This window comes from Grammomys surdaster, unplaced genomic scaffold, assembly GCF_004785775.1.
Source record: "Grammomys surdaster isolate TR1022 unplaced genomic scaffold, NIH_TR_1.0 213, whole genome shotgun sequence".
Taxonomy (NCBI): Eukaryota; Metazoa; Chordata; class Mammalia; order Rodentia; family Muridae; genus Grammomys; species Grammomys surdaster.
Window position 1 is genome coordinate 6,040,241 of NW_021604658.1, and position 27,631 is coordinate 6,067,871.

General features: G+C 43.5%; 1 protein-coding gene across 1 annotated transcript in view; it reads right to left on the reverse strand.

Moving 5' to 3' along the window:
• Ankfn1 (ankyrin repeat and fibronectin type III domain containing 1) overlaps positions 1-27,631 on the reverse strand; it is a 151,493-nt gene that overhangs the window by 38,894 nt on the left and 84,968 nt on the right. Inside the window, exons 6-12 of the mRNA XM_028772483.1 lie at positions 26,259-26,356; positions 23,494-23,584; positions 17,474-17,581; positions 12,078-12,177; positions 11,489-11,621; positions 10,886-11,002; positions 4,441-4,656 (exon numbers count right to left, since the gene is read on the reverse strand). Of these exons, the coding sequence (XP_028628316.1) occupies positions 4,441-4,656; positions 10,886-11,002; positions 11,489-11,621; positions 12,078-12,177; positions 17,474-17,581; positions 23,494-23,584; positions 26,259-26,356 (863 nt within the window). The remainder of the gene's footprint in view (positions 1-4,440; positions 4,657-10,885; positions 11,003-11,488; positions 11,622-12,077; positions 12,178-17,473; positions 17,582-23,493; positions 23,585-26,258; positions 26,357-27,631) is intronic.

Below are 27,631 nucleotides of genomic sequence, written 5' to 3' on the forward strand. Positions count from 1 at the left end.
CTATCTATCTATCTATCTATCTATCTATCTATCTATCTATCTATCTAAGGTATATGAGTCCACTGTAGCTGTCTTCAGACACACCAAAAGAGAGCACTGGATCCCATTACAGATGGTTGTGAGTCACCATGTGTTTGCTGGGAATTGAACTCAGGACCTCTGGAAGAGCAGTCTTAACCACTGAGCCATCTCTCCAGCCTGCATCTTTTCTTCTTTTAAATGGGGTGTAACTCATTAAGTTTCATCTTCGTAAAGCATTATACTCATCAGTGTTTGGCATGTTGGCAAGGTTGTGTAACTGTCAGAACCAACATCCAGACCTTTTTAACTACTTTAGAAAGAAGCCTCACATTCATTACACACGGCTCTCCCATCTGTCTTCTCCATGCCTCCAGGAATTCTGTCTTGTTGATCTTGCTTATTGTAGATACAGCATACAATTGGAGTCACATAACCTGTGATGTTTCCTATCCGACTTCTTTTGCTTAGTATGATGTAGAGTGCAAGGCTCATCTAAGGCTGTAACCTGGATCATACCTGACTCACTGACATGGCTGAATAACTCTCCAGGACATGGTTACACTCACTCGGCCATTTAGAAGCTATTAGAGACTAGAGGTTGTTTATAGTCTTTGGTGATTATAAATAGTGTTCATATTCACAGGGGTGAACTCACTTGTTTCTTACTTCTACCCCTGCTAGTTCTTTCCCACTGATATTTGAGATTCCTTTTTTTTTTTTTAAAGATTTATTTATTTATTATATATGAATACACTGTAGCTGTCTTCAGACACACCAGAAAAGAGCATCAGATCTCATTACAGATGGTTGTGAGCCACCATGTGGTTGCTGGGATTTGAACTCAGGACCTCTGGAAGTGCAGTCAGTGCACTTAACCACTGAGCCATCTCTCCAGCCCCGAGATTCCTTTTTGATAAGCATGTTAGATGTGTGTGTAGGAAGGGTGTAGGGGGAATGTATAGTCCAGACATCAGAAAAGGCAGATGAGATAATATATACTGGACATCTAGTGGTAACAAGTCATGCCTAAAGAGAGGAAGCAGAGAACAGAGGCAGGCAAGATTTCCTTAGGATGGCCTGTGAAGAAAGGAGACAAAGAGCCTCTGGCCACGCAGTGGAATGGGAAGGGCTCCAGGCTAGGTATATGTGTGTGTGTTGGGGGGTGACTCCTGCATTTTCTCTTCATTTTTGGATAATGTGACATTGGCACATTATTTCCTAAATATGTGTATCTTCATATGTGGCCTGGACACAGAATCATTAGCCTCCCTGGCTTTTCTTGAGAATCCAATGATAACATAGATGTGGCGATGTTGAATAGACAGTACACGTGTATGAAACAAATGTCCTTAGACAACTGCCCATTCAAGATATCCAGCCCCTGGAGTGACCCCTGAAGGGCCTAGAGTAAGCATCATCCCAGAGTGGCCTTCTTGGTGGGAAACACCTTCACTGCCAATCAGTTTGCTCAGTGGAACTCTGGTTTGTCCATAACAACTTTTACTTCCCAAGTGTTTCTTACTTGTTACAAAAATGTAGATAAGATGACAAAACACCTCAAGGGATGACCAGCCAGTAGCAGAGGTCTCTCCAACAAGGTGGAGTTGGATTGGAAGTGATCTGGGGAAAGACTAGTATTGCTTGGATTTTCTTAAGTAGAAAAGTAATAAAAATTGTGAATGTTTACTGTGTCAGTTACTCTCCTGATGCTTACGTGTCATTTCATGGCATCTTCAGAACCCTGTGAGGTAGGGTTCTTTGCTGAAGAGGAGACAAAGGGCTGGAGAGGAACTCCCTCTGGCCACATAGCTGAAGGGATGGAATAGAAATACTACCCAGTCACCCTAGTTTCTTTTTTATTTTTATCTTTTTTTGTCACCCTAGTTTCAAAGGGATACAAAGAGCGTGTTGTGAGGTACCAGGAAGAGGCCAAGACCTTCGCTGGGATGCCTTATACTCTTCAATTTTTTGAGAGAAGAGAGTTTGGCTTGTCACTGGAATAGGTACCCAGGCATCTTTGGGCCACCAAGGTCTAGCTCAGCCTTCACGTTGGGTTGGTGAAGCCAACTCCTGATAGAATTATGTCTCCAGTCTTCAGTGTTTGGCCACCAACCCTAAGAGTCTTACTGTCCATTTCCCATCCAGCCTAACCTGCCTGGGAAGTGGGAGAGAAAAGGTGAGGGGAGGAGAAAGGAGGGGGTGGGTGGGAATGACATCAAGCAGGAATGCGCCAGTCAGCAGGGGGTGAATTTTCCACTTGGATCTGTGTGGAAACCTGATCCTGCCTCTATTTTTGGTCTCCTTCTCTAACAACCTTTCACCAGATTGGAATTTTTCTGCACCTGTAACACATTTTTAATGTAATAAGTCTAGAAGAAACCAGGTATTATATCATGCTGGGGCCTGTGTTTCTAGGAGTAAAGGTAGCCCAGACCTCAGTTTATCCCTATAGGGGATTAGTGTATTAGTCACCCTGTAAAAACTAAATTTATTATGATTTCTTAAACGTTTCTTTTAGCACTTGCTTATAAAAGGTGAAGAGAGGAGCCAGGAGTGTGTCTAGATCCCTGCCCGCCCCCCCCCCCCCCAACATTATGAACCCAGGTTCTACATATCAAATCCAGAGCTACCAGCTTTGACCACTCAGATTACCTGTGCTGTGTTGGACTTTGTCCTGGTTGGGGCCAGGCCAAGTAGTGACCAGGCTCATTCTTGCATTAGACACTCCTTGGGAGCGTAAGTGAGTAAGTTATTTAAGGTGAACATGGGTAGCTAGTGTGGCTGAGGTTGGGATTTGTCTGTGTGGAACAGGGCTCTTCCTTTCCTGGTATTCAGAACGAACTTGTTCATAAATATACTCCCATGGTTGCTCTGGGCAGATGTTTTCTACCCAATTGATGAATTCCATTCAACCAGTGGATTTTTTAATAAAATAAAATAATGAAAGAGAAGCACTGTGAAGTCCCTGTCACATTTGAATGTGAGCCACTGGGGGAGCCAGGCCTGTGGCTAGGGCTGCTGTTTAGCCCAGGTCTGCACGAGTTGCTCCAGTGTGAATTTTGTGAATAACCTATTGGGAGCTCTTATCTTCTACCCCTTACTAAAATCCCAAGTTACTATTTACTCCCAAGTCTTTCACTCATCCCACAGAATGTGATTGACAGCTGGAAGAAGGCTTCCTTTACCATTTGGTCTGAGTTGAACTCTCAATGTTGGCACTTTGACGCTATTGTGCCTAGGGCCACATTCTGTGGTTTGCAGCATCCGAGGCTAATGCAGTTTCTGATCCTGTTTTTCAGACAAAGGATAGAGGGCTGGTGAGATGGCTGAGCAGGTCAAGATGCTTGCCTCCAAGCCATGATGTCTTGAGCTGGATCCTAGGACCCACAGGGTAGAAGGAGAGAGTTGCTCCTTGCAAGTTGTCCTTTGACCTCTGAGTGTGTACTGTGTCATACTCCCTCCCCCCTAATAAAGAAATGCTACAGAAAAAGAATATAAACCTTTCAGTGCTGCAGTGCTGGGAGCCTTGGAAAAGGGCTTGTGCAAGTGAACACTATTGGGGACAAAGCTTCATTAGCCTCACTCAGTCTACCTCTGTGTGCCGCCCTGTGTCCCTTAACCTCTTTGAGCCCCAACCATCTCATTCCTAAAATGGAGTTAATTGTGCCTTGCTGTTGTAAGAGGGTAGTATGAAGAACAGGCAAGAGTAAATATGGATGTGTGTGATCCCCATACTGTTACACTCCACTCGGGCACCGAGGCAATATTTGCAACGTTCTTCTTAGACTCCCTGCTTGCTTCTCCCAGTTCTTCTCATGGATTCACTGGTATTAAGGTTTGTATCTTAATTGTACATCATGTTTTGAGTTTCATGTTTTGATTGCTTATTCCCCTGACTGGTAGAATCTTGGAGGCTATGGGACCTTCAGGAAACAGGACCTGGGTGGTAGGAGTAGCTCACCACCAGGAGAAGGGTAGCTGGAGGTTATTAGCCTCACCCAAATCCTAGTTCCAGCCACTCAGGACTTCCTGATCCACCATGGCTGAGCCACTGTGCCATGCATTTGTCATGATGGACTGTAATAATCTGAAACTGCAAACCAAAATACACCTTTCCCGTTATGTTGTTTCTCTGGGGAGGGGGATGTAATTTTGTCATTGTAATGTGAAAGTAACTCATAACTGTCAGGGCATCAGAGTGACCGCTCTTAAGATGGTTTGACCAGTTCTATATGTAGACAGAGATCAATGAAAGCAAGCCCCAGCCTCGTTCCTATGTATGGTATCTGAGCAGTAACTCACCGCAGGGCTCTACAGCGTCACCATTGATGTGAATGGCTCTTGGTGAATTGTATTAAAGGTGCCATAAATGTATCAGAATCACAAATATCAGGAACTTGGAAAAAAAATCCTACATACCTGGATGGTTATTAGTAAAATATCTAAGGCTGTTGGCTCTTCAGGTGTTGACAGAGACTTCCTCTGGCTTTGCAGTTTTGAGATCTGCATCCATTTGCCATTAAAAAAGGAATAAAGCATCTCCACTTCTCTGATGGTAACTATGAGGATGTTGCCATGGCGATCTTTAATAGGCTCATAGTAGAGTCTTCCCAAGTTGTGTGTTCCAAGTAAATTCTATAAAGCAACAGATTACTGGTAACTCAGTTGATATCATAAAACAGAGCAACAGGACCACAACAAAAGACACAGAACAACTGAATTTCTGAAGAGCTGTTTGCTTTTTTTCAGACTTAGACCCAGCGTAGGTGGGACTGCAGAAATGTGCTTAAGAGAAAGCTCAAAAGTCTTCACTGTGAGCCTGCAAAGGTTATGGCAAGAGGCACAGACATTATATTTTTTTAAGCAAATTCAATATCTGTAAATATCTTTTGCCCACACTGACACACCAGCACATAAACCTCAGTGACCAGCACTTGAAGAGAATCCCAGATGTTTTAAAGAAAAATGTCTGATATTTCAAGTATGCTCCTTGTGGAGTTTTCAAGAGATCTCCAGTAAGCGAGTATGAGGTGGGTTGTTTAAGATGGAGAGGTGAATTGACAATGTAGCACATTGTACAGAGGTCCCCAGATGACTGTGCAGTACCTGTAAAGTTCTTTAATCAGGATTGGCCTGGTCTGACTTACTTGCATGTCAGGGAGTTCTGCCTAATGAATTGGTTGTTGAAATTGCTTATAAACTCTGTCAACAGAGCAGACAATGCTTTTAGGAAAATAGGAAGAGAAGGATAGTACATAGCATAGGAAGGAGCTGAGGCATCATGGGTTATTAAAATAAACAGGAAGTGTAGATGAACGGAGGGTGGAGAGCTCTAGCCAAGAGTGCTAGATGGTTAGAATCAAATCCCATATAAACCACTGCGGATGTGTGTGTGTCTGTGTGTCTCTGTATGTGTGTGTGTATCTGTGTGTGTGTGTGTGGTGTCTGTATGTGTGTGTGTGTCTGTATGTGTGTGTGTATCTCTGTGTGTATGTGTGTGTGTATCTCTGTGTCTGTGTGTCTCTGTATGTGTGTGTGGTGTCTATATGTGTGTGTCTGTGTGTGTCTCTCTGTGTGTGTGTCTCTGTATGTGTATGTGGTGTCTGTATGTGTGTGTCTGTGTGTGTCTGTGTGTGTCTGTGTGTGTGTTGTCTGTGTGTGGTGTTAATTCACCCAAATGACAATGTGATAATGTGCTGGTGTGAGAGCCCATGTAGAACTGGAATTTGTAAAAAATGACAAGGTTGAGCTAAAGATAAATGAGCCAGCTGGCCAATTTTCAAATCTCATACCATGGAGTGTTCCCTCATAGACAGGGACTGTGTCTTAAGCCTTTCATTTTTCCTCACAAAGACCAGACACAGAATAAGCAAGGAGTTTCATAAAGAATTATTGACAAAATGCATTTGGTGAGATTAAATCTTAAGTGGCCCAATCATTCAGATTTTTCTTTTCTAACAAGTTACTTATAACGCACATGCACACACACACACACACCCCTTTGGTCACATCTTTAGTCTACAACTCTGTCACACTGTAGTTCTATACAGACGGGTTGATATATGAGCAGTGTTGTGCTGGTGAACTGCAATACCAAAACAAACAAAAGAACCAGGAGTGGGGTGGCTGGTTTGTAATAAGCGACAGTCTCCATAGTGTAGTCCATTCTGGGCTACCTTGGGTATGACAATAAGTCTTCAAAGTTTCTGAATGTTTAACAATTGGGTTTCCAAGCCAGTAATGAATTGGTTTAGCACACTATTAGGACTTTACTCCTACAGGTGTTGAGTTTCCAGGGTGGCTGTCATTCATTACCTATTAGACTGTTTACTCTCTCTGGTCCCAAGCTTCACTCTCTTAAAGGTCCTTACAGGTTAGGTATCATGTTGGCTAAACTCAGAGAGTGTTCAAGGATTAAATCAAGCAACACGTGCAAATGTGTTTCACAAACTCTCAAGCCTGCTACCCTGTTGAATATAGGGTTTTACAAATCTGCTGTAATTGAAATATTCTCTAGGTCTCTGACTATATTTTCTAGATCCAGACAAGTTGTACTTTCTCTGGGAAGACATTCCTGACAATGTTATGGTTTAAATATGGAATATCTCCCCACAGGCTCACTGAGAGGGGATTGCATCACGAGGGCTCCAGTCTAATTAGTGGATTCTACCATTGATAGATTCATAATTTGATAGCATTATTGGAGGTAACGAAACTAGAAAATGAGACCTGGTGGGAAAGTAGGTCCCTAAAAGTGTGCATTTCAAGGGTTTATGGTGTCCCTGGATCCTCACTTATTTCATATTTTCTGGTCACTCTCAGATCAGTAGCCCCCTCTGCACATGTGCATGACCATGATATCCTGTCTTGCCTCAGGTGCCAAGCAGCAGAAGAGACAAACTGGGTAGAGACCTCTGACATTGTGTGGCAGAACAATGTCCTCTACTTCTTTAAATTGTTACTTTCAGATGTGTCAGAGCCATGTAAAAGCCCTCCAATTTTATCTTGGATAGAATTCACGATTCTTTCTTTTCGTTCCTACCGTCTGTCTTGTTTACAACATTCTTAGTATGTGTCTGGCTGTACTGCATATAATTGAAGTACCTGTCCAGAGTCATGGCTCTTTCTCTTCTGTGTCTCTGGGTCCTTTGCACAGTACACAGGAAGAACTCAGTTATAGTTGACTTATTCATTTTCCTTAACACATAGCACATAATTCACGATGGACTAACACTGGTGTGATCATTTGAATAAGTTTATGAATAAAGTCAACTTATGATTGCTAACTGTCATGTTTGGAAAAGTCTCCCTCCCTCCCTCCCTTCCTCCCTCCCTCCCTCCCTTCCTCTTTTCCTTCCTTCCTTCTTCCTTTCTTTCCTACCTTTCTTTCTTTGTTCCTTCCTTCCTATCCACCCCCCACCCCCGGAAGAGAAGTCTTACTGTGTAGCCCTTGCTGGCTTAGAACTTGCTATGTAAACCAGGTTGTCCTTGAACTCACAGGCCTACTACTACCTCTTGAGTGCTGTGATTAAAGGTGTATGTCACCATACCCAGCTGAATAGGTTTCTAATACATTATTTGAACAAGAAAGCAATAAAAATCGCCCTAGTCTTCTTCTTTGATATAAAAATGCTTTGGATAACATTTATTCCCTTGTGCCTAAAGGAGAAATAGATCCTGACAATACTTGTCACGCTATGTTAGGCAAACCTGGCTTTTGCTGCTCCTACCTGGGGAAGTGGAAGGAGACCTGTGTGATGGTTAGCAAGAAAACATCTAGTTAGAAGGCCTTCGTGACTAGTAATTAGCTGTGGCCAGGAGGCACCATTGTTAAAGACCTTCAGTTTGAAGCCCAGGGTGGACTAGAAAAAGTGAAATTTGGGATTTTTTTTTTTTACTTGAAAAAGTAAGAATGAATCACGTCAGCCGTTGCTCTCCAATTCTTTCTCATTTCTATGAACTGTGGAAAAGGAATGTTTAATGTCAAACAATCTGCACTGTCTTTCCAGGATAAGTATTTTAGATTTCTCTCCGTGTGGAGGAGGAAGCTTCCTAGGAAGGAATCTTCTGGAGAGGACAGGCCTCACCATTCTCCTGGCAGAATGAGGAGTGTGGGCGGGGCTTGCTCTCTCTTCAGTCCTTCTCTTCCTGACTCGTCACCCAAATGCTGATACTTTTTGCTTAGGTAATTTTAGTTAATCAACGAATTAAACTTTTTTGTACATTTCACTTTCTTTTCAAATAAAATATAAAACTATGTCTTCTTTTTCTTTTTTTTGAGACAAGGTTTCTCTGTGTAGCCCTGGCTGTCCTGGAACTTTATCTGTAGACCAGGGAACTCAGAGATCTGCCTTCCTCTGCCTTCCAAGTGCTGGGAATTTCTTTAAGCTGTTTTTCAGAAATGTCAGATTGTAGCCCCACTTTCCTTCCTCCCCCAAACACCCGGGAAATCCCACATGTGCAGCCCCACAATGCGGGTGAAGCGCCCCAGCTTTGTGGCAGTGTCTGCTTTGATAACTGTTGTCCCACCAGTGCAGTTTTATATGCATTGCAGTAGAGCTGATGGGGAAAGAAGAGGGTGGAGAAGGAGGATCTAAGTAATTCTTTCAAGAAAGTTAGTGTGAGGAATGAAAAATGGCTAGTAGCTGAAAGGGTATCTGAGGGTACTTTCGGCATGGAGTTAACTTGAAGCTGAGGGTTTTTTTTTAAAGATTTAATCTTTATTATATTTAATTACATATATGTGTCTGTATTGAGGATCTATACTCACGAATGCAGTGCCAATGAAAGGCAGAGGCAATGGGTCCATCTGCACCTGGAGTTGCAGGTGGTTGTGGGCCACCTGGTGTGGATTTAGGGAACCTGGAGTTACAGGTGGTTATGGGCCACCTGGTGTGGATATAGGGAACCTGGAGTTACAGGTGGTTATGGGCCACCTGGTGTGGATTTAGGGAACCTGGAGTTACAGGTGGTTGTGGGCCACCTGGTGTGGATATAGGGAACCTGGAGTTACAGGCAGTTATGGGCCACCTGATGTGGGTTCAGGGAACAAGGTCCTCTGCAAGAGCAGTAAGTGCTCTTCATCAGTGGTCCACCTCTCCAGTCTGAGTGGAGCATTTTAAAATGCAGAGAGAAGAGATGAGATTCAGAGCATGCGTGGAGGAGCGAGGTTTTAGTTGGGAGGATGAGGTTGGATGGGAACAGGCGAGGAAAAAGAGAAGGCAAGCGTCTGGAAAGCTTCTGAAGGTTCAGGGTGGAAAAGCCTTCCCATCACTTGGACAATTAATGAGGTCACCTGTTGGCAGGATGGAGGATGTGGGGAAGGAAGGTGGAGGAATGAAGAAGATATTTTGAATAGTCCTTTATAGCATGAGAAGAAGAGTTACTAATAAAAACGCAGTGGGATCGCCAGACAGCATCCCAGGTGAGAACCTTGGCCATGTGCATAGCAGAAAGCCAGTCAGTCTTCTTCACACCTGTGATCTATTTCTTTTCAGAAATCCATGCGGAACTACTTTAGTGTAGACATGTTGGATAGATCTAGACTTACATATATATTTTTCAAGAGAATGATCTAGAATAGTTTCAAGGAGTGATTGGGATGTACCGAGGACTCTCAGCTTGGTAAAGAGGGAAATTAGTCTCAAAAGATGGTGCGATCAGAAGTTTGGAGCGGGGAGTGAGGAGGCCCAAGAGGGTTGTGAGGGTTGAGCAGGGTCACACTTCCTCTTATGGTGTCTGTCAGCATCTGACTATAGTAGTTCGCAACAGCCTGTTCTTCTCAGGTTGCTGATAGCACACGGAAGTCTTCAAGGAAGACTCCAAGAAACACACCACAAAGAATTCTGCTTGAAATTCTAAGCTGGGTCAGCCTCTGGCCAGGCCTATCCCAGCTGGATAGTGGGCTAGAGAAAGTGCTGAGCCTCATGGAAATGTCCTTTATCTTAAAGAAAAAAGCATTTGGAAGATGGTGGCATAGTCTAGTCAAGTGGGCGGGGTGGGTTAGTGATGAAAGAAAGTGCTCTGAATTTAGCCTGACCCAGGTCCAAGAGCGTCTCTGTAAACTGTAGGAGGCGTTTCTCAATCAAGAGTGAGTTGTAGTGAAGAATTCCACCGAAATCTGTAAAGCCATTGAGGACACGAGACAGTTAAGGTCTGTGCAATGGAGTGTACCAAAGGGGGGCAAATGTAACCTCTCCTAGCAACATGGTCATTGTTATGAGGTCACAGGGTAAATTATTATTGCAGGCATTCAAAAGGAGAAATTCTTGCAGTTGAGATTGGGAGTGGAGCCCGAGGAGTTTTTAGGAACTCTTTCTCATACCATGGTTGGTGTGGCCCCTCTAGCCAAATACGGCTTACTCTCCCATTATGCCGATTTCTAGAGATGATAAGAGACAATTTTGTGCATAGATTCACATCACTGACAGAGGCCCAATGTTCTTGTAAGGCCCTCAGCTTCAAATATATGCACAGGCTTTTCAGAAATGGCACATCAGGAAGCTGCCCTAAGCCCCTGCTGCTCTCTGATCCCTTCCAAATGCTCCTACAAAATAGCACCGGTCCTTCAGTGATCCTGTCAAATTCCCCTTGTTCTACAGGCAACGAAAATGCGCCCTTGAAGAAGAAATGAGTTGGCCGATAAATATCAAAAGGAGAACTCTGACCTCGTCACTCTTTGTTTAGGATTTGATACCAAAGCCCACCATGAGTAAGTGCATAGCTCAACCTGTCCAAGAAGCCTTCCCGTGACCAGGGATCTGCAGAAGGAGAGATGTCCACCCCCTTCTCCTTTTCAGTAAGATTGGTGACCGAGTGCTTCCAGTTTGAAGACACTGTCCAGAGCTCAAGCCTGACCCCTCACCTGTAGCTGGGCTGTGGCAGCAAGCATCTTCTGCCGAGTTTGCAGCACAGTGGACGAGGACATGGAGATGGGCACGCTTTGCCTCAGCCACCTGATGTCTTCCCACATACAAGACAGCTGCAAAAGAAGTCACGAGGTCAAATCATCGTCCCAGCCAGCAAATGATTTAGGTTGTGGCATCAAAGCAAAGCGGGAGGGGGGGAGGAAACCTGACCCCCCCTGATATTTGTTCTCCTCTCCATTTTCAGATACACACGAAACAACTTTTTGATCTCTGTCCAATTGGAAAAAGATCTGAATGCTAATGAAACAGTCAGATCTACATTTTAGTCTTTGCCAAATGATCCCATAACTCTGAACAGTGGAGACACAATCTGACAGGATGCACGCTTCTTTGCTTTGAAAATGTAGTGGAGACACTGCTTTGGCCTTTAAAAGAAAATGACATGGAGCATAGTGGGTCTGTAAGGGATCGCTGAGATAATTTACTTCCATTCCAAAACTTTGATCGTGAGAAACCCCTCAGCTAAAGCTTCAGAGATTTATGGGCATTAACTCTGGTGAAAAATAGGGAAAGAAAAATGAAATGAGAACTCAGTGTACCTTCATGAACCAGAGAAAATCTTGTGTAATAGAACTGGTGTGAGAGTCATCTATCTCAACGATTGGTATTTGGTCTTCGTTGGTGACTAACATATTGTCTTTATAATAAAATATAGCAGCTATGTAAAGTCCTCTGCAAAGAAAAAGAGGAAGAAAAAAAAGTCTTCAACTGTTTGCTTTTACCAAACTTGAGTCTTAGGAAGTTATCTATATCTGTATATCTACATATACATATATGTGTATATAATTAATTCCATTATTATATATACATTTATAGCTAACTATATGTATATATTAAATATATACACACACTATATATATATGTATATATACATATATATACATGTATATATAATTAGTTAGTTTTAGACATGTTGCAAGCTGAATTGAAAATAAACCTGGAAACATATTTTTGTGATGTGTCACAAATTTACTGGTTAGAACTTAGAGACAGGTATCTTGCCCAAATTCTCAGGAGAATTCATTCTTTCAATAAAAATACAAAATTTCCACTTGGTTTCCCCTTAGATCTCCAGCTAGTCCATTCCCAAGATGTTAAGACTTCCTAGACAAAGTGTTTAGGACCCACCGTTTCAAGGTCTTCACAAACTTGTTTGAGGAATGGAATAGGTGCTTCAGGCTCCTTGACACTGACTGCTTGCGGCCTGTGGTTTGCAGTTTCGAGCTTTCTGGAATGTAGAAAGAAGACGCGGTGCAAATTCCATCTGACAGTTCGACATTCCTGGTTTGTCTTCCTATCTCCTCCTGGCTTCCCTTGTCGCTGTGGTCTCGCTTACCAATGTCATACAGGGGTCCAGCTTACTGAGATACCAGTTGCTATGGCCTGAATTGGAAATGGCCCTAATAGGTTCATGTTTTGAATTTTGGTCTTTAGCTAGTGAAGTTGCTTGGGGGTGTTGGTGGTTTGCAGGCTTTGGGAGGGGAGGGAGGCCTGGCTGGTGGAGGTAGGTTACTAGGGCCAGGTCTTTGTGTGTGTGTGTGTGTGTGTGTGTGTGTGTGTGTGTGTGTGTGAGAGAGAGAGAGAGAGAGAGAGAGAGAGAGAGAGAGAGAGAGAGAAGTATTGTCCATTCTGCTCTCTTAGTTTTCCATTCCCCAAAGACTGAATGCAATAGCTTCCCTGTACCCCTGCCTCCATGATAAGAGCTTCATCATGCCCTCCTCTCCAATGGTGTGAAACCATATGATAAAACAAACCCTTTTTCCTTTAAGCATTTTCTGCCTGGTCTTTTGTCAAAGCTGTGTAAAAATCACTAATACCCGAGTAGTTGACTCAATGAGCAGCTCTTCACAAATGTTGGAGGTGAGCAATATTTATAACCAAGGGAAACCACTTAAGGCCTTTTGTTTATACTCTCAGGGTAAGTGCTTTATTATCAAGTAAGATGAAAAGAGAGGGAATCAATCCCTTTTCCTCCCCATCCTCCACCAGCTGGCTCTCTAACATTCACCACTTCTCAGCCCTTCCAAAGTTTGCCTTGTTAGTTTATATATCCAATTAGATCTTTTCCTTATAGGATTAATATGAGCACATTACAGAAGAGCTGGAGAGAAAAAAAAGACAGAAGAGGAGCAAATTTACTCAACCCATTCCATCACTTCATATAACCACAGTTAGTATTCTGGGGTAGTCATTTCTAGTATGTATGGTTACTTATGAGAATATCTCAAGATCCTGGAGAGACCAGGCTCAGCCAATATATCTACATCACAGCTCCGGCGGCTCAGGGAACATTACAGAATATACCATTTACCCAGTCTGTTCTCAGAGCATGCTTACTGAAAGTTATGCTTTCATATATACCATTTACCCAGTCTGTTCTCAGAGCACGCTTACTGAAAGTTATGCTCTCTAGACAGGACCCCGGGAGAAATGTCTCTGGAGAATTTCGCAGGGATTACACCCACAGATGCCACTAGTGATTTCCCAATGAAAGCGTGACATCAGTTCACCTGACAGTGAAGCCTGTGAATAAAGTTTCTTGTCCATATCCCCAGGGGTTATTGATCTCTCATTGTTTAAATGGGAACAAACACTGAAGGCTCATTAGGCAGTTCAGAAATAGACCCACCAGAAAACACAAAGCCCCAGACCAGGGAAAAGAACAAGTCTGAAGGGAGACTGAAGAGGAAACTTCTAGTTTCTTTGGAAAGTCAGTGATGTCAAATGATGGTTTGCTGGGGTACACAGGTGAAAGGATGTCTTGCTAAAGCAAACTGTGAAAGATTGTTTTCTTGAAGCAGACACAGGTGAAAGGATGTTTTGCTGGTGCAGACACAGGAGAGAATGTTTTCCTGAAGCAGACATAGGTGAAAGGATATTTTGGTATAGCAAACATGTGAAAGGGCCCAGGATGAAGGAGTATAAATATGACCCCACTGACAGTGGGAGATGATCACTGAGCCTTGGTTTTCTCTGCCTTGCTATTCTTTGCTAAAGACACAGATGTATTGGTTCACCTTACATAGCATTGTTGAACTCAACTTGTGGTAACACCACCGTTGAGAGAAACTCACCGGAAACTGCTTGTGAGGTTCCTGTGGCAGTCTGCTGCTTCTGCAGCCTCGCCTCAGGCTGGTTGGCAAGCTTTGTAATTCCTTCAGGATTGAACTACAGCTGCTGGTTCATGCCTGGTGTCTGCTTGCTGAAAGGACTTTACTGACTGTAGCTGCCAGTTTTGTATGTGGTATCTGCCTGCCTAGAGGACTGGTCTACAGATGCTAAATCATATTTGGTGTTTGCTATGGGACTGAACTGTTGAGGAAGGTAAAGTTTGCCCCCAAAGAACTATTGCTGAACAAGTCTGGTTCTCCCATATCCTAATAACTTTTCTCTTCCACTACCTCTGCTGGACTAGAGGAGACATTGAACCCTTATTAAAAGTAGGTTGCAAAGCAATTTATGCCTACAGGAGACTGTGTTGAGAAAAATACAACATGGAACGAAGTAGAGCTTGCCAGTAACATTCTGAAAGACGAGATGCCGAACTCGGATAACAGCAGGGATTATTAATTTTTTAATAGTAGAACAAAAGTGCCTTGACTACTTCAAGTGTTATCAGAAAGAAAAATGTTATCGGCAACTTAAAAATCCAGTAGAAGGCTTAGAAAATGCAAGTGATAAATTTCTTGAGAAAGTGGAGCAGAAGGGTACCAGAACAGAGAGTCGGGGGCACCATTAAGGGAATGCACAAGCTGAAATCCCAGCACTGAAGAGGTAGAGGCAGGAAGATCACTGTGAGTTTATGGCCAGCCTGGTCTGCCTGTTGAGTTTCCAAGTCAACCAGGGATACATGCTGAGATCCAACCTTAAAAACCAAGATCGAGGGTGGTAAAAGAAAGCAAGGGTACTAGGTTTAAAGATTTCAACCTCTAACTAACTAGAATTCTAGTAGGAAAGAAGAAGAGGGGCAGTGGTGGAAGAAATACGAAAACAAAGTTCCAACGGGAGGCATAGACTTCATATAGTAAGGACTTGAAAGGCCTTGGTAATGACTGGACAGGGCTCAGGGAGTAGGACAGATGCTTTTCTATGGCTTTCGCACTGGAGGCTGCTGGGTATTGGTGAGTACCCCAGCTCAGTACAGTGGATTCACCCCTCATGCTTTAATGCTAGGATGTGCCAGTCAACTGCTGTGGATGGAGAGTGGCGCCATTTTCCCCTTCCAAGAACAATAACTGAAGGTGAGCTAGAGTTTGTGAGGGGCTTCCGCTGTGCTGGGTGTACTGAATCCATCACCTCTTGGCAACAGTGCAGGCCAGACAGCCTGACTCTCTGATGAAGAAGCTGTGATCAGGGCTAATTTAAATGCTCTTCCCCAAACTCTGAATGGTAGAACCTTTTTTTTTTTTCTTTATGGCGAGTTTATAAAGGTTTATGTCCCCAATAACCGCCACTATCTCGATGTAATTGAATATTCAAAACAACGGTTTTGTTGCTCCCCATGGGTAGTCTCTGTTTGTCCTTTGAAACTCTGAGTTATGTTGAAGCATCTTAGAAGCATTATTTTTTGTCTTTGAGGTAATTTATTTAATTCTTATGGGTCATAGGTCTACCTTTCCCAAAGTTTATACCACAGAATATTAATTCTATGGCAAAGGGTTTATATGGCTGAAGAATCTGGAAAACACTTGGTTAACCAAAGTTTGCCAGGTTCTTTATGGCAGTCTTTAATATTCTAATGTCTAGTTTACATTTCCTCAGGAGGGATGAAGAATTTGGTGTCTCCTAATCTTACCTGATCTGAGCTCTTGAGCTGAACCTCTCACATTGTCTGTATTATTTCAGTACCCAGTATACACTTCAACAAATTCAAAACTGTTCCTTCTGGGGAAGGTCTACTTTATTCCTTAGCTACATCATTCCTAATATTATGTGTACAGCTGTGGTTGTGGAAGAGGTGTGTGCATTCATGATAAGAGTTGAATAGAAACTACAGAAATAATTGAGATATCCAGGAAACCATTTCCTGGTTACTGGATAGTAATTGTATAGTAATACTAGGCAGAGCATCCGAATCCTTTGTAATATGCAAATCAAAAACCAGCCCTCCTGGACATGGGCAGTCTCAACTCCCTTCCTAAGAATACCAAACACAAAGTGGCTATAGATTGTAAAGAACATCTGTCCTATTGTTAGAATTACCATGCTTTCTTACAGGAGTCACTAGGCAGGGGAATATGAGAAAGGCAGAAAAAGAGAGGAACCCAGGTGACACCCAACTTGATGAAATGAACCCAGGAACCCAGAACTGAGTGGACCCTGGTCAGCATAGAATGCTGCAGGTCTCCTTTGTGGAAGGTGGGGTAGGGGAGATGTCAAATCTTCCCAGAGACCCAGGAATGCAAAATGCACTTGGGGTTTCTTTTCCAGCTGCTCTCAGACATATTTACATCTCCCAATGAGCCACTCATTAGAAAAACACCATTTTCTTGCAAACACTTGTCCTCATCTCCAGCTAGAGCCAGTGTTTCTGAAGGGCCCTGTTGTCAGAGCTATATAGTAATTGGGAAACTTTTTGCTAATGCTGAGTATGATTTATGCCTCGTCTAAATGGCAAGCACAGCATCTTAGCTTGAGCCATGGGTGTTTTACCCAGCTGGCTCAGCAGTGCCCTGAATCCAGGGAGCACAGGGTAGTTGGAGATCTGATGGGAACATGGAAAATGAAAACTTTACGGAGGCTTTAATTCTCCAAATAAAACTAAGTGCCTCTTCCACGAATCATTACACAGATCAGAAACCTGACCCTGTCCCATCTGAGCAGCTCAAGCAACAGAGAAGCTTTTAAAAGCATCTCACCGAGTCTCTGGGTGAAGCAGGGCTTAAATGGACAGGAGGTGAGCTCTACTCCCGTCCCAAACACTGGAATGGAGGAAGACTAAAGTTCAACGTGGGATGAAAGTTCAGGAGGACACAAATGAGGCACTGCAGGACAGCTGGACATGGCACCACAAGTCCCAGGCCACAGCTTGGCATTTTGACATTGGGCAGATCAACTTAGCCTCTCTTGCAATGGCCAAAGTGAGGATGAAATTTTGGCAGGGTAGATGTGAAGCAATTTTAGCAATTGATGTGAAGGCTTGTTTTGGTTGTCATCGTTGGAGCTCCCTCTACAATGCTTGGGGGTGAAATGTTGAGGGAGTTTGTCTCACAGGGTCCATGAAGGAGTCTTGTGAAGGGCCAGTTCAGAGAGAAGAGATCGGTAGCAGAAGCCTTTTTTTTTCCTTGTGCTTGTTTTCAAATGTTTTGTGTGGAGAGGAGGAGAGAGGAAGGGGAGGAAAAGGAGAGGGAAGGCTCCGTGGAACGGTTAAAGCAAGATAGTGCTGTAAAGTGATTCCAGATGTACAAATATTAATATCTCCTTTTCCCTGATGAATGAGAAGGTATGACCCAGCTAGGAAACTGCTAAAATTACCGGCGCCACCGAGACCTCAGCCGATGGCCCAGCACAGATTTTATCCTTACCCCGGCAGCTGTAGTGCTGATGAAGGGCTCGGACCTGCTGCAATAGGCTCTCCAGAACCTCGCTCTGTCCCTTGTGTCTGGGCTCTCTGTCGTCATAGTCTTTCCAGTCTATTGAATAAAAGAAACAAACAGAGGGACATTTGAAAGCCGAGGCAGCCCCTGCCCTGCCTTGCCCGGGGGTACTGGGGTTTTGTGTTCACTGCCCACAGGCTCCGTGGATGAGCACCCAGCACACGCAGAACTGGCAGGCGATGCCGCAAGTTTGGGAGCTGCCATTGTTCAGAGCCCTGTGCAAAACAGTAATTGTGGTTGGCTTCTTGTGTTGGGCAGTTTGGGGGCAGGAGAAAATGATACTTGAAAGCCAAAAGAAATAGGGAATTTGGAAGTCCAGTATCTCCTCTCCAAGCCCTCCCTCCCCTTCTTAGCATCCCCTGTCCTAATAAGTAGCCATTACCTCTTCATTCAGCACCCCAAGTTTCAGCTGGATTTTCACAGTAGGAAAGATGAGGTGGGGGGAATGTGCAGACTAGATGAAATCCACAGTCCCAATGCTTTTATTGTAGGTTTCACACTTTTGGCCAAATTGACATTTCTTTCCAAGGAAAGAGCCCATGTCAGACGCCAAGAAATGGAAATCTACATTTTGCTCTAATGAATGTCTGCTTTGGTTAGCTGGCACAGCAACCCCTGTACATACTCTGAGCCACCACCACCCTGTCTGCTAAGGCTCTAAATATACAGTATTAGCTTACATGGCAAATTTAAATTGCAGTCCCCACTGAGATTTTTCTCCTCCTATTTTCATTCCATTTGGCTATAATGATATCGAGAGTAATAACTCATATGGGACTAATGTCAAGATTGCAATTCTGCTGTCTCCAGCCCTCCAGTTTTCTCCAGCCGGTCAGTCACTTCACTGTCCATCCTTGCTCCTATTTTACCTATTCTACCCCCTCTGGTTTTCCTGTCTGAACATTTCAAAAGCATCAGCTTCAAGTACATCCCTGTGAAGGCTAGTCACTCTGCCTCAGAGACGCCAGTCCTCCCCTAAGCCCCTCCCTGACGGAACTGTTTGAAAGTGCCAGCACCTTCTACATTCAGACACTCAAGTACTTCATGGAAGTTAGGCACAAGCATCTCACAGAGGTCCATGCAAGGCCCCAGGAAACATATACATTTTGGAGGGATATCATTGGTGGTCAGCTAAGGCCAGAAGGGGTTCAAATTAGATCAGGCAGCATAAGGTAAAGTTAGGTCATGGGGTCCACTAAACTCCAGTGTGACCATTGGCTCTTTCTGTTCCCAGCTCACTGAAGGCAAGTCCTTTCTATTGACAGGGCCCTCTCTCCCTAATTTGAAAAATGAGGATGGTGTCTGTCTCATGAAAGGTTTATGAGGACGAAACGTGAACTATATTAGGGATCTGGCACAATGCCTGTCCCATGACAGACATTCTGTAAATAAGGCTTGAAGGCCATTCAGTAGGGAAACACCAGTTTTTATCACAGCTGATGATTATCTAGGGAGAAAGAGGCCTCATAGATCTTCAAGTCCTTCTGCCTTCTCCTTTTCTCCTACGGATAGTTCTTCATTTTTACCTTGAGGTTGATGAAGCTGAAACATCCCTTCCCCATTGCAGCCCTGTTTGTCAGCTTGGTGGCCCCACCAGCACCCACCGTGGGGTGATCTAATGACCTTGTCTGTGGTGTTCACGTTCATTTCATTATACTGCGCATATTTATATTTCTTTTGGGCAAGAGAGTTAGGTCTTAGTTGGAGTTTGTCTGTTGGGGCTTAGTTGTGGTCAACTCTGGAGACAGAAGATTGGCACAGGTGCCTTTTGTAGACTCTGTTCCTTGTGGGCAGGAGCCACAACTGGGCTTCTGTTTGCCTCATGACTCTCCTCTGCAAAGTCGGTTTTTAAACTCGTTTGGAGCATAAGATTAAAAGGAAAGAATGTGAGTCAAGTAGCATCCCCAGCACACCGGAAATGCTTGTTATCCCATCGGCGAGGCATTGGGAATGCAGGCACAATGGTGTTCAAGAAGGTTGTGGAGTTTAGCTGCCAGAGGCCTTTAGACTGTTTATGGCATAACTTGCATCTGGACACAGAGTAAACATTACCGTCAAGGACTTGCACGGGTCATTGTTGTTGTAGTTGGAGGCCTACCTCTCAAGTGCTCGTGGCACACTAAGGATGAGCAGGAGTCTGTGTTCACGTAATACCCCTGGGTGGCTGAGTTAGAACTTGCACCTGAACATGCTACTGCGTTGTTCTACTGAGTCTTAATGCTGTCATCAGTCCAGGGAGCGGGGTGGGGATTGGTGGAATAGGCTTTTCAGCTTAGCCCCATTACACTGGAGGTGAGCTGGCCCTGATGACTTTACGATACATCAGTTGCAGCCCAAGCGTGCGCTGAACAATTCCAACATTTTGGAAAGAATGAGGGGTTTTTTCTTTTTCCTCATGGATGTTTGGAAAGTTCTGTTGACTACACAAAAATAGGAGACTTTAGGGATGAGGGAGAAAATTGAAAATATATTAAGAAATCAGGACCCTGACAGGAATAAACTTTGCATGGTTGGAAAAGAGCAGATTGTTCCACATAATACAGCTCACTGTTCTGGTAATGAGACACTTCAGTCACAACACAATGCAGAGCTTACACTCGCTGGCCATATCAGGGTTTTCCTGATCGTAACTCAGACAAGCCTGTCTGGGTGCCTTTCTCTTATTATGTACCGTACCATATAACATAAGTCTATAAAAACACATTAAGACCTTTTGTAAAAATATAAAAAAAAAGTTTTATGGCTTACTGGAACATATTACCAAATTTCCAATTACTCTGTCCTGTTAGAGTACATTGTCCTCTAGTAAATATCTGAATACTGATACGTGTTACATCACAATGTCATACTCTGTTTATACATAGAACGAGAGTGTTTTTATATTGTTCTTTCCAAGTGATATGGCATGTCTGCAGCGACTCTAACCATATGGTAAGCTTTCAGCTCTTTGCCAGCTCCCCTTGGTAATCAAACATACTGTTTTAGAAAGCATCGCCACTCACTGTGTTAATTACCAATACATAAATGACTCCTCTAAGCCCTAAACAACCGTTCTTGTCATTCCAGAGAGAGGTCTACACATGAGCTTTTGAGAGAGTGGTCCAAACTGAATGTGTAGCTTACAGAACCCCAGCATCTGAGCTTTAGAAGTTAATGCCTTCTATGTGGATTGGAATTTGTGTGGAGTGTGCCTTTGGAATCAGTTTCCCTCCTGTGCGTCCATGGTAACCGAGACTTGTCTGTGTGTGTGTATGTGTGTGTGTGTATGCATATATGCTTTCTATTGTTCCACCTCTAATAATAACACCCCTACCCTTTCTGATAGGGTTGGTGCCTTAGTGTCTTTTTTTGGCAGGGAGTCGAGGGGGGGTTTCGAGACAGGGTTTCTCTGTATAACCCTGGCTGTCCTGGAACTCACTCTGTAGACCAGGCTGGCCTCAAACTCAGAAATCTGCCTGTCTCTGCCTCCCAAGTGCCGGGATTAAAGGCGTACGCCACCACTGCCCGGCAGTTCCTTAGTGTCTTAATCTTGCAATTTCCAGTGTGTGCTTCTGATAAATCTTCAGCCATGGAAATGTCTAACGATGAAATCATCAAATGAAGAGGGAGTCAGGGGCCTTGGAGAGCACTGACATTGGGAGTCCAAGGCCGTGTGTACCCTACAGGGCCACTCAATTCTACTGGAGGAGGCAGACATGGTTGACTGGCCTTCAGCCCACTCCTCTGCTTGATAATAGGGCTCTAGTTTCTGTAGGAGACATGGAAGGGTCTTGACAAAATTCGGGTTTGGCTCACGGTTCAGCCGTGTGCCAGTGATGTGGCCTCTGAGAAAACCCCCATCTGAATTACAGTTCAGAAAGTCGGAGTCTGTCAATAAGCCTCTATGTTAATAGCCCCCTCATCATCAAAGAGATCAAGGCTCCTGGTATAAAGTTCTTAGGTTAACGCCCCAAACTAATGAGTCTTTAAAAGGCTATCTCTGATGGTGATAAAGCTACAGATGAGAATGACAGTGGTGTTTATCCACAAGGCAATAGGGAAGATGTGGGACCTCTGTGAGGGTAAGGAGAGACACTGCACATAAAGCCCACCGTTTATCACCTGATTCATACCTTGTCTTGGATAAAAGGTTGTTATAATAGTTGAACAAAAACAAGAAAACACATAAACTCATAGCTTAGGCATCTACTGTAAAAGTGTGCGTGTGTGTGTATGTATATATGTATGTATGTATGTATGCATGTACGTGTGTGCGAGCACATGTATGTGTACATGTGGATGCCAGAGATGAAAGTTGGGTTTCTCCCTTAGTTGCCATCCATCATGGTTTTAGAGACAGGGTCTCTCACCATTTCCTTAGCCCTCTGGGTGATAAATCTTCATAGTGATCTAGACACACTCTAGCGAATTATAGGTAAACTAATGGTTAAATAAATCTAGTTCCACAGGGCAATGGTGGAGCACGCCTTTAATCCCAGCACTTGGGAGACAGAGGCAGGCAGATTTCTGAGTTTGAGGCCGGCCTGATCTACAGAGTGAGTTCCAAGACAGCCAGGGTGACACAGAGAAATCCTGTCTCGAAAAACAAAACAACAACAATAACAAAACAAACAACCCCCCCCCAAAAAAAACAAAAAAACGAATCGAGTTCCTACATCATCATCATCACCATCACCATCATCATCATCATCACTATCATCAAAGCTGTACTATAGGATTTTTGTACATCTCTACACAATGAGTTTTAGATATTTTTAGTGACTGATTATGTTTGGATCTTTAATATGGATGTGACTATTCTACACTTCCCTATGACACTTGTAGTGGGCATTTGTTTTCTTTGCTACACACGATATTTAGCTAGTGTGAATAAACTGCTGCACTGCATGCTCTGTGCAGAACTGTTTATCTGCGTCTTTGTTTCCTTAAACTAGCTCCCACGTGAGGCAAAGGGGAGTGGGTATTCATAGGCACTTGCATAAGAAGCAAGCTGCTTTCCATAAATGACTAAGCAGGTCTCACTCTTACAAGAAACGCATGACTGGACTCTTGCCTATGGCATTAGTAACTTTTTGAAAAGATGAAAATACAATCCAGAGTGCTGGGCTCCTTGTAAAGAAGAGTCTGCTCTTTTGTCTCTCTGAAGATGTTTGTTCTTGTTAATTAAATTTTCTGGTTATGCCAAACAGGGAGTTAGAATAAACATACCAGGCACAAATTATTAGTCTTCAAATGACTGGAAGAGGTCTTTGCTGAGTTTCTCAGCCACCACTAAAAATGTTAGAGATTATATTTGTGGCAGAGTAACTTGATTTAAAAAAAAAATCCAACTTTTCTTTTGGCTAAATGTCATTAAGTAGGAGGGGTTTGATTTCATTCTCTAGGATATCAGTGTGATTTGTCAACTGCTGGCAAGGAAGGGAAGGAAGACAAGCACTAAAATGGGCTGTATACTCTGGGCTGGTCTCGATCATGGCATCTTCTCCATCCCCACAGAGCCCTTTGAAAGGATATGATTCAAACCCATTCTACAGATAGTGAGTTGAAGATGAGCTTCTCAGTAACCTCTGAAGGGGACAACTAATGAAAGACACTGTTGTTAGCAAACCGTTGTGATTTCAAATGCCCCCTTCTCTCCTCTGAGCTGCCTTCCTGTGAGCATTTCTGCAGAGGGATTATTCTTCTGTGGCTCAGCTGCTGCTTTGAGAAGCTGTGGGGGAGGGGAGCTGGCAGGGACACCTAAGGGATGGAGTAGCTGAGTGCAAGTGTTGTCATCCTGGAGGGAGAGGCACCTACTGGAGGGAGAGGCACCTACTGGAGGGAGAGGCACCTACTGGAGGGAGAGGCACCTACTGGAGGGAGAGGTACCTACTGGAGGGAGAGGCGCCTACTGGAGGGAGAGGCACCTACTGGAGGGAGAGGCACCTACTGGAGGGAGAGGCACCTACTGGAGGGAGCGGCGCACACGGGTGTCGTGGTCTGTGCTGGTCCCCATCCTTTCATGTTGTAAGCTGAGACTTGAACAAAATACTGCTGGCCCTGCAAAGAATCGAAATGGGAGACTGCATCAGGCATGAGAGACTGCATCAGGCATGGGAGACTGCATCAGGCATGGGAGACTGCATCAGGCATGGGAGACTGCATCAGACATGGGAGACTGCATCAGGCATGGGAGACTGCACCAAGCGCTAGATTCACCACATCTGAAGGATTCGCTTAGTGTCTGTGGACTTCCTAGAACTCATCATTAGAATATCATAGTTACTTTTCCTGACTCCCCAGTGCTCCTAAATTGTATGCCAATTCTCCCCTCTCTCCTCGCTCACTCCCTCCCCTTCCCCTCCCCCTCTCTCTCATATATTCATATATATACTCATACATACATGTATATGTATATATTCATTTGTATGTATAAAATATTTTTTCATATAATGTATTCTAATCAGTTTCCTCTCCCCCAGCTCTTCTTAGGACCTCGCTACATCAAACTCAACATTTCTATCTCTCTTTCTTTAGAAAATCAACAAACAAGCAAAAAACCAACCAAAATAAAATAAAACACACACACACACAGACACACACACAGACACACACACAGACACACACACACACACACACACACACACACAAAACCACAAATTCTTACAAGCCACATAATTCCACAAGGTTTAATAACAACAGCAACCTCCCACCCTCACCTTTTTCTACGTATTTTCCCCTCCCCAGAGGCAACAACCACCAAGCTCCTGTAGCTGGTCAAGTTACTTTAGAAAATTAGCAAGCTACAATAAATGTCATTGGAGACTAGTACTGGAAGGCAGGATTCATCCTTTTAGTGGCTGCATAGTGCTTCACTGTGAGCCAGGGCCTTCCTCCGTCCAGCCGGTCCTTCACTGGTGGATTCTGGAATTCTTTCTATTTTGTGCCACAATAAATAGTGCTTCAAGGGACATTTTTTTTTATTCATCTGTTTAGGCATAGAAAAAAATCAACTTTCTGATGTGACTTAAATTTTAAAGTCACTATTAAAAGAATAGCCTATTTTCTTTAGTATCTTTTTATGGCATAATAAGGAGTAGATTTTTGCTGACTGATAATTCTTTTAAAATGTTTTGTATGGCTTTAATGTTTGCTTTGAGATTTCTTTTCTCCTGCTTTTTTTTCTTTTTCTTTTCTTTTTTTCTTTGACACCAAAGGGGCATGAGAGAAGCCAATGTTGGGTGAATGATTGCTTGCTGTAAACGTAAAATGTTGTTTGCATTAAAAAAAAAATCTTCGTGGAGAGTTTGCTAGGATTTCAATGATATTGCCTTACCATATGATGAAGTTAACACCCTTTTCTCTAACATTGAAAATTGAATTTTATGTGAATCGGGGTTATAGGGATGACCTAGAACTATAAATTCACTTCCAGGCATTTATATGCTCAGGATAATGTCTGCTCTCATTGGATGGCGAAGTGGAAAAACCTCATCCCCAGAGAAGCTAGTTTAGATGTCAGAGAACCCTTCTGTGGAGAGTTTTCCATTTTTATCATGATATCACTTTTTCTTTTAAGCAATGGAAATTCCCTGGGGTTCCTTGTGAGGCGGTGGTGTTGGAGCCAGTCTTCAGTTGATAGCATCTCTGGGGCCACCCACTTGGGGGGCTTTGTTTGCTCTGGTAATCCACAGTTCTGCTTTCTGGTGTAGACATGCGATTAGGACTAAAAATGAGGATTCTTGGTGGTGACCAAACCACCAAGAATTCTCTTAGAATAAGCTGGACGGCAGCTTTTTAATGCTGGGTTTCAGGATTATATAGCACAGATAACTATTTTAATTGGCTAACCTCTAAGAAAACAACAGAAATATCTCTCTGCTCCTCCCATGTGAAAGCCTTAAGATATTAATTATTTGAATTGGATTTTAAAAGCTTAATGTTACATTGAAAAGATCTTGATTAAGATTATACAAACATGCATAATGTATATACATAATATATATTACACACATACATGTATATAACAGAATATATATGTAATATCTTCTGAATTGTAATTGTTTGAGGATATTCAGAGTTTTCTCAATCTGAGCAGATATATTGGGTGTTTTTTTTTTTTTGCATTTTGGATGTTCATTTGTGCTTCATAAATAATTAATATTTAAGTTTAGATTGGTTAAACAAATAAACATGGCTAGTTCTAGCTTTTCAAGTTAGTTTATGTTATGTGGAGATTGTACCTTGGCATGTATAAGTTTCTTTTCAGTAGTAGCAGATTCAGTTTTTTTTCCTCCTTTTTAATCAGGGGGAAAGGATTTCTCTCAGGAAATTGTGTGACTCCAATTGATGACTGCTCTCAATGGGGCGGTGGGGATGAGGGCCAGATGAGGCTGTTATTTTTACCATCAGACAGGGAGTCAAAATTGGATCTCCCAGAGCCTTTGATCCCCCTGCAGATTAGACTGTGATCCAGAAAGCAGCAGCTTTCCAGGCCCGCGTGAGGCCAGCCTCTTTCTGATCTCCTCAGAACATGGCAGCTTACAAAGTGGTTCATGCTGTCTGCTCACCCCTTTGTCAGACTCAGATTATGGATACCAGACATATCATGCTTAACGAATGGCAGTTGTTGCCAGAGGCCCGGGTGTTGGCTGTTGCATGGAGAGGCGGCATCAGCTACCAGCATCCTTGTGCAAAAGGCAGAGGATGCCAACTTCATCAGGGGGACACTTACCGTGGTGAGTCCTGTGATTGTACACCTCAGGGTCTGCAGGTTGTCCATGACGATCTCCCCAGCCAAAGGGGAAAAGTCTTTAGACAGGCTCCATTCCACTGAGGGGAGAGGGGGAGAGGAGAGGGGGAAGAATAAGACAAGGTTCAGTTGCATGATAAGCAGTACTGCAGGAAATGCCTCTAGCAACATGCCTCCATCTTCACATAGCTCACAGTACACCTTGGATGTTGTCACTTTCCAAGATCACCTTAAAAAAAAAACCGAGCATCCCCCTCCAGAGAAAAATAACCCTCATTTACATGCCGTATGTTCTGCGTGCCTTTTGTGATGTTCGTAATGCGAGCTGTAACGCACATTAAACACGCATTTGTTAACGACAGGGATGTGTTCTGAGAACTCACTATTAGGTAATTTCCTTGTAAGAATACTGTAGACTGTACTTACACAAACCTATGTCAGCATGGTATACTAGGCCACATGGATTTAGTTCATCTTTGATTGACATGCCTACGGGGTGAATGGTGCTAATTTTTGTCCATGAGATCATTGCAATATAAAGACACTGTATATCTGTGAACACAGACACACTCAGGCACATCATAGATAGTATAGCAATCCAACATGTGAGTTGCTGATTGCGAGTGGTGAGCGGACCATCGGGATACTTATTACTTCCTTTGTCGGATTTTTGACTTTTTTTTTAACTGAAAACTCTTTTCTTGGAGTTACAATTCTCATCTCTGATGAAGACACTTTCTCAGCTCATTTCTTCATTCAATGCCTTCTCTTGATAACACTCTCTTCCTCCAGCGTCTTGTACGCTAACCTCTTCTGCTTCCTTCCCTCAGCCTCCTCTCAGCCTTTCTCAGGAGCTCCTCCTGGAGCTGGGGTTTGCGGCTGACCTGCCCAGTGCTCCTCTCCTCTGACATTCCCAAAGAAAGTATTCATCCATACTCAAATCAACCAAATTCCAGCATCCCACTACACTATGTGACTGGATTCTTTCATAGCACCTTCTGCTTGTTCATTGGGCCACAGCCAGGAAGATGAACCGAACATCACGGGGGCTAGCTAGAGTCTTACATAACTTTGCATGCAGGAGGGACTAAAAGCAAGCAGCAACAAAGCAGGAGCCTTAGGAGCTGAAGCCACATGGAAAAACCTCTTGACGACTAACAAGAGCCATGAAGACTAATGATATAGTCTCTATGGCACCTTAACATATAGGCTCTCAGTTTGCTGCCCTGTGGGTCACCCATCTCTCATTTTGGAGCTACTGTCTCTATTCCCTGTCCCACCTCTTTGTCCCCTTAAAGTCCAGCTTGCTTTTCTCACTCTCTTTCTCTCTCTCTCTCCCTCCCCCCTCCCTCCCT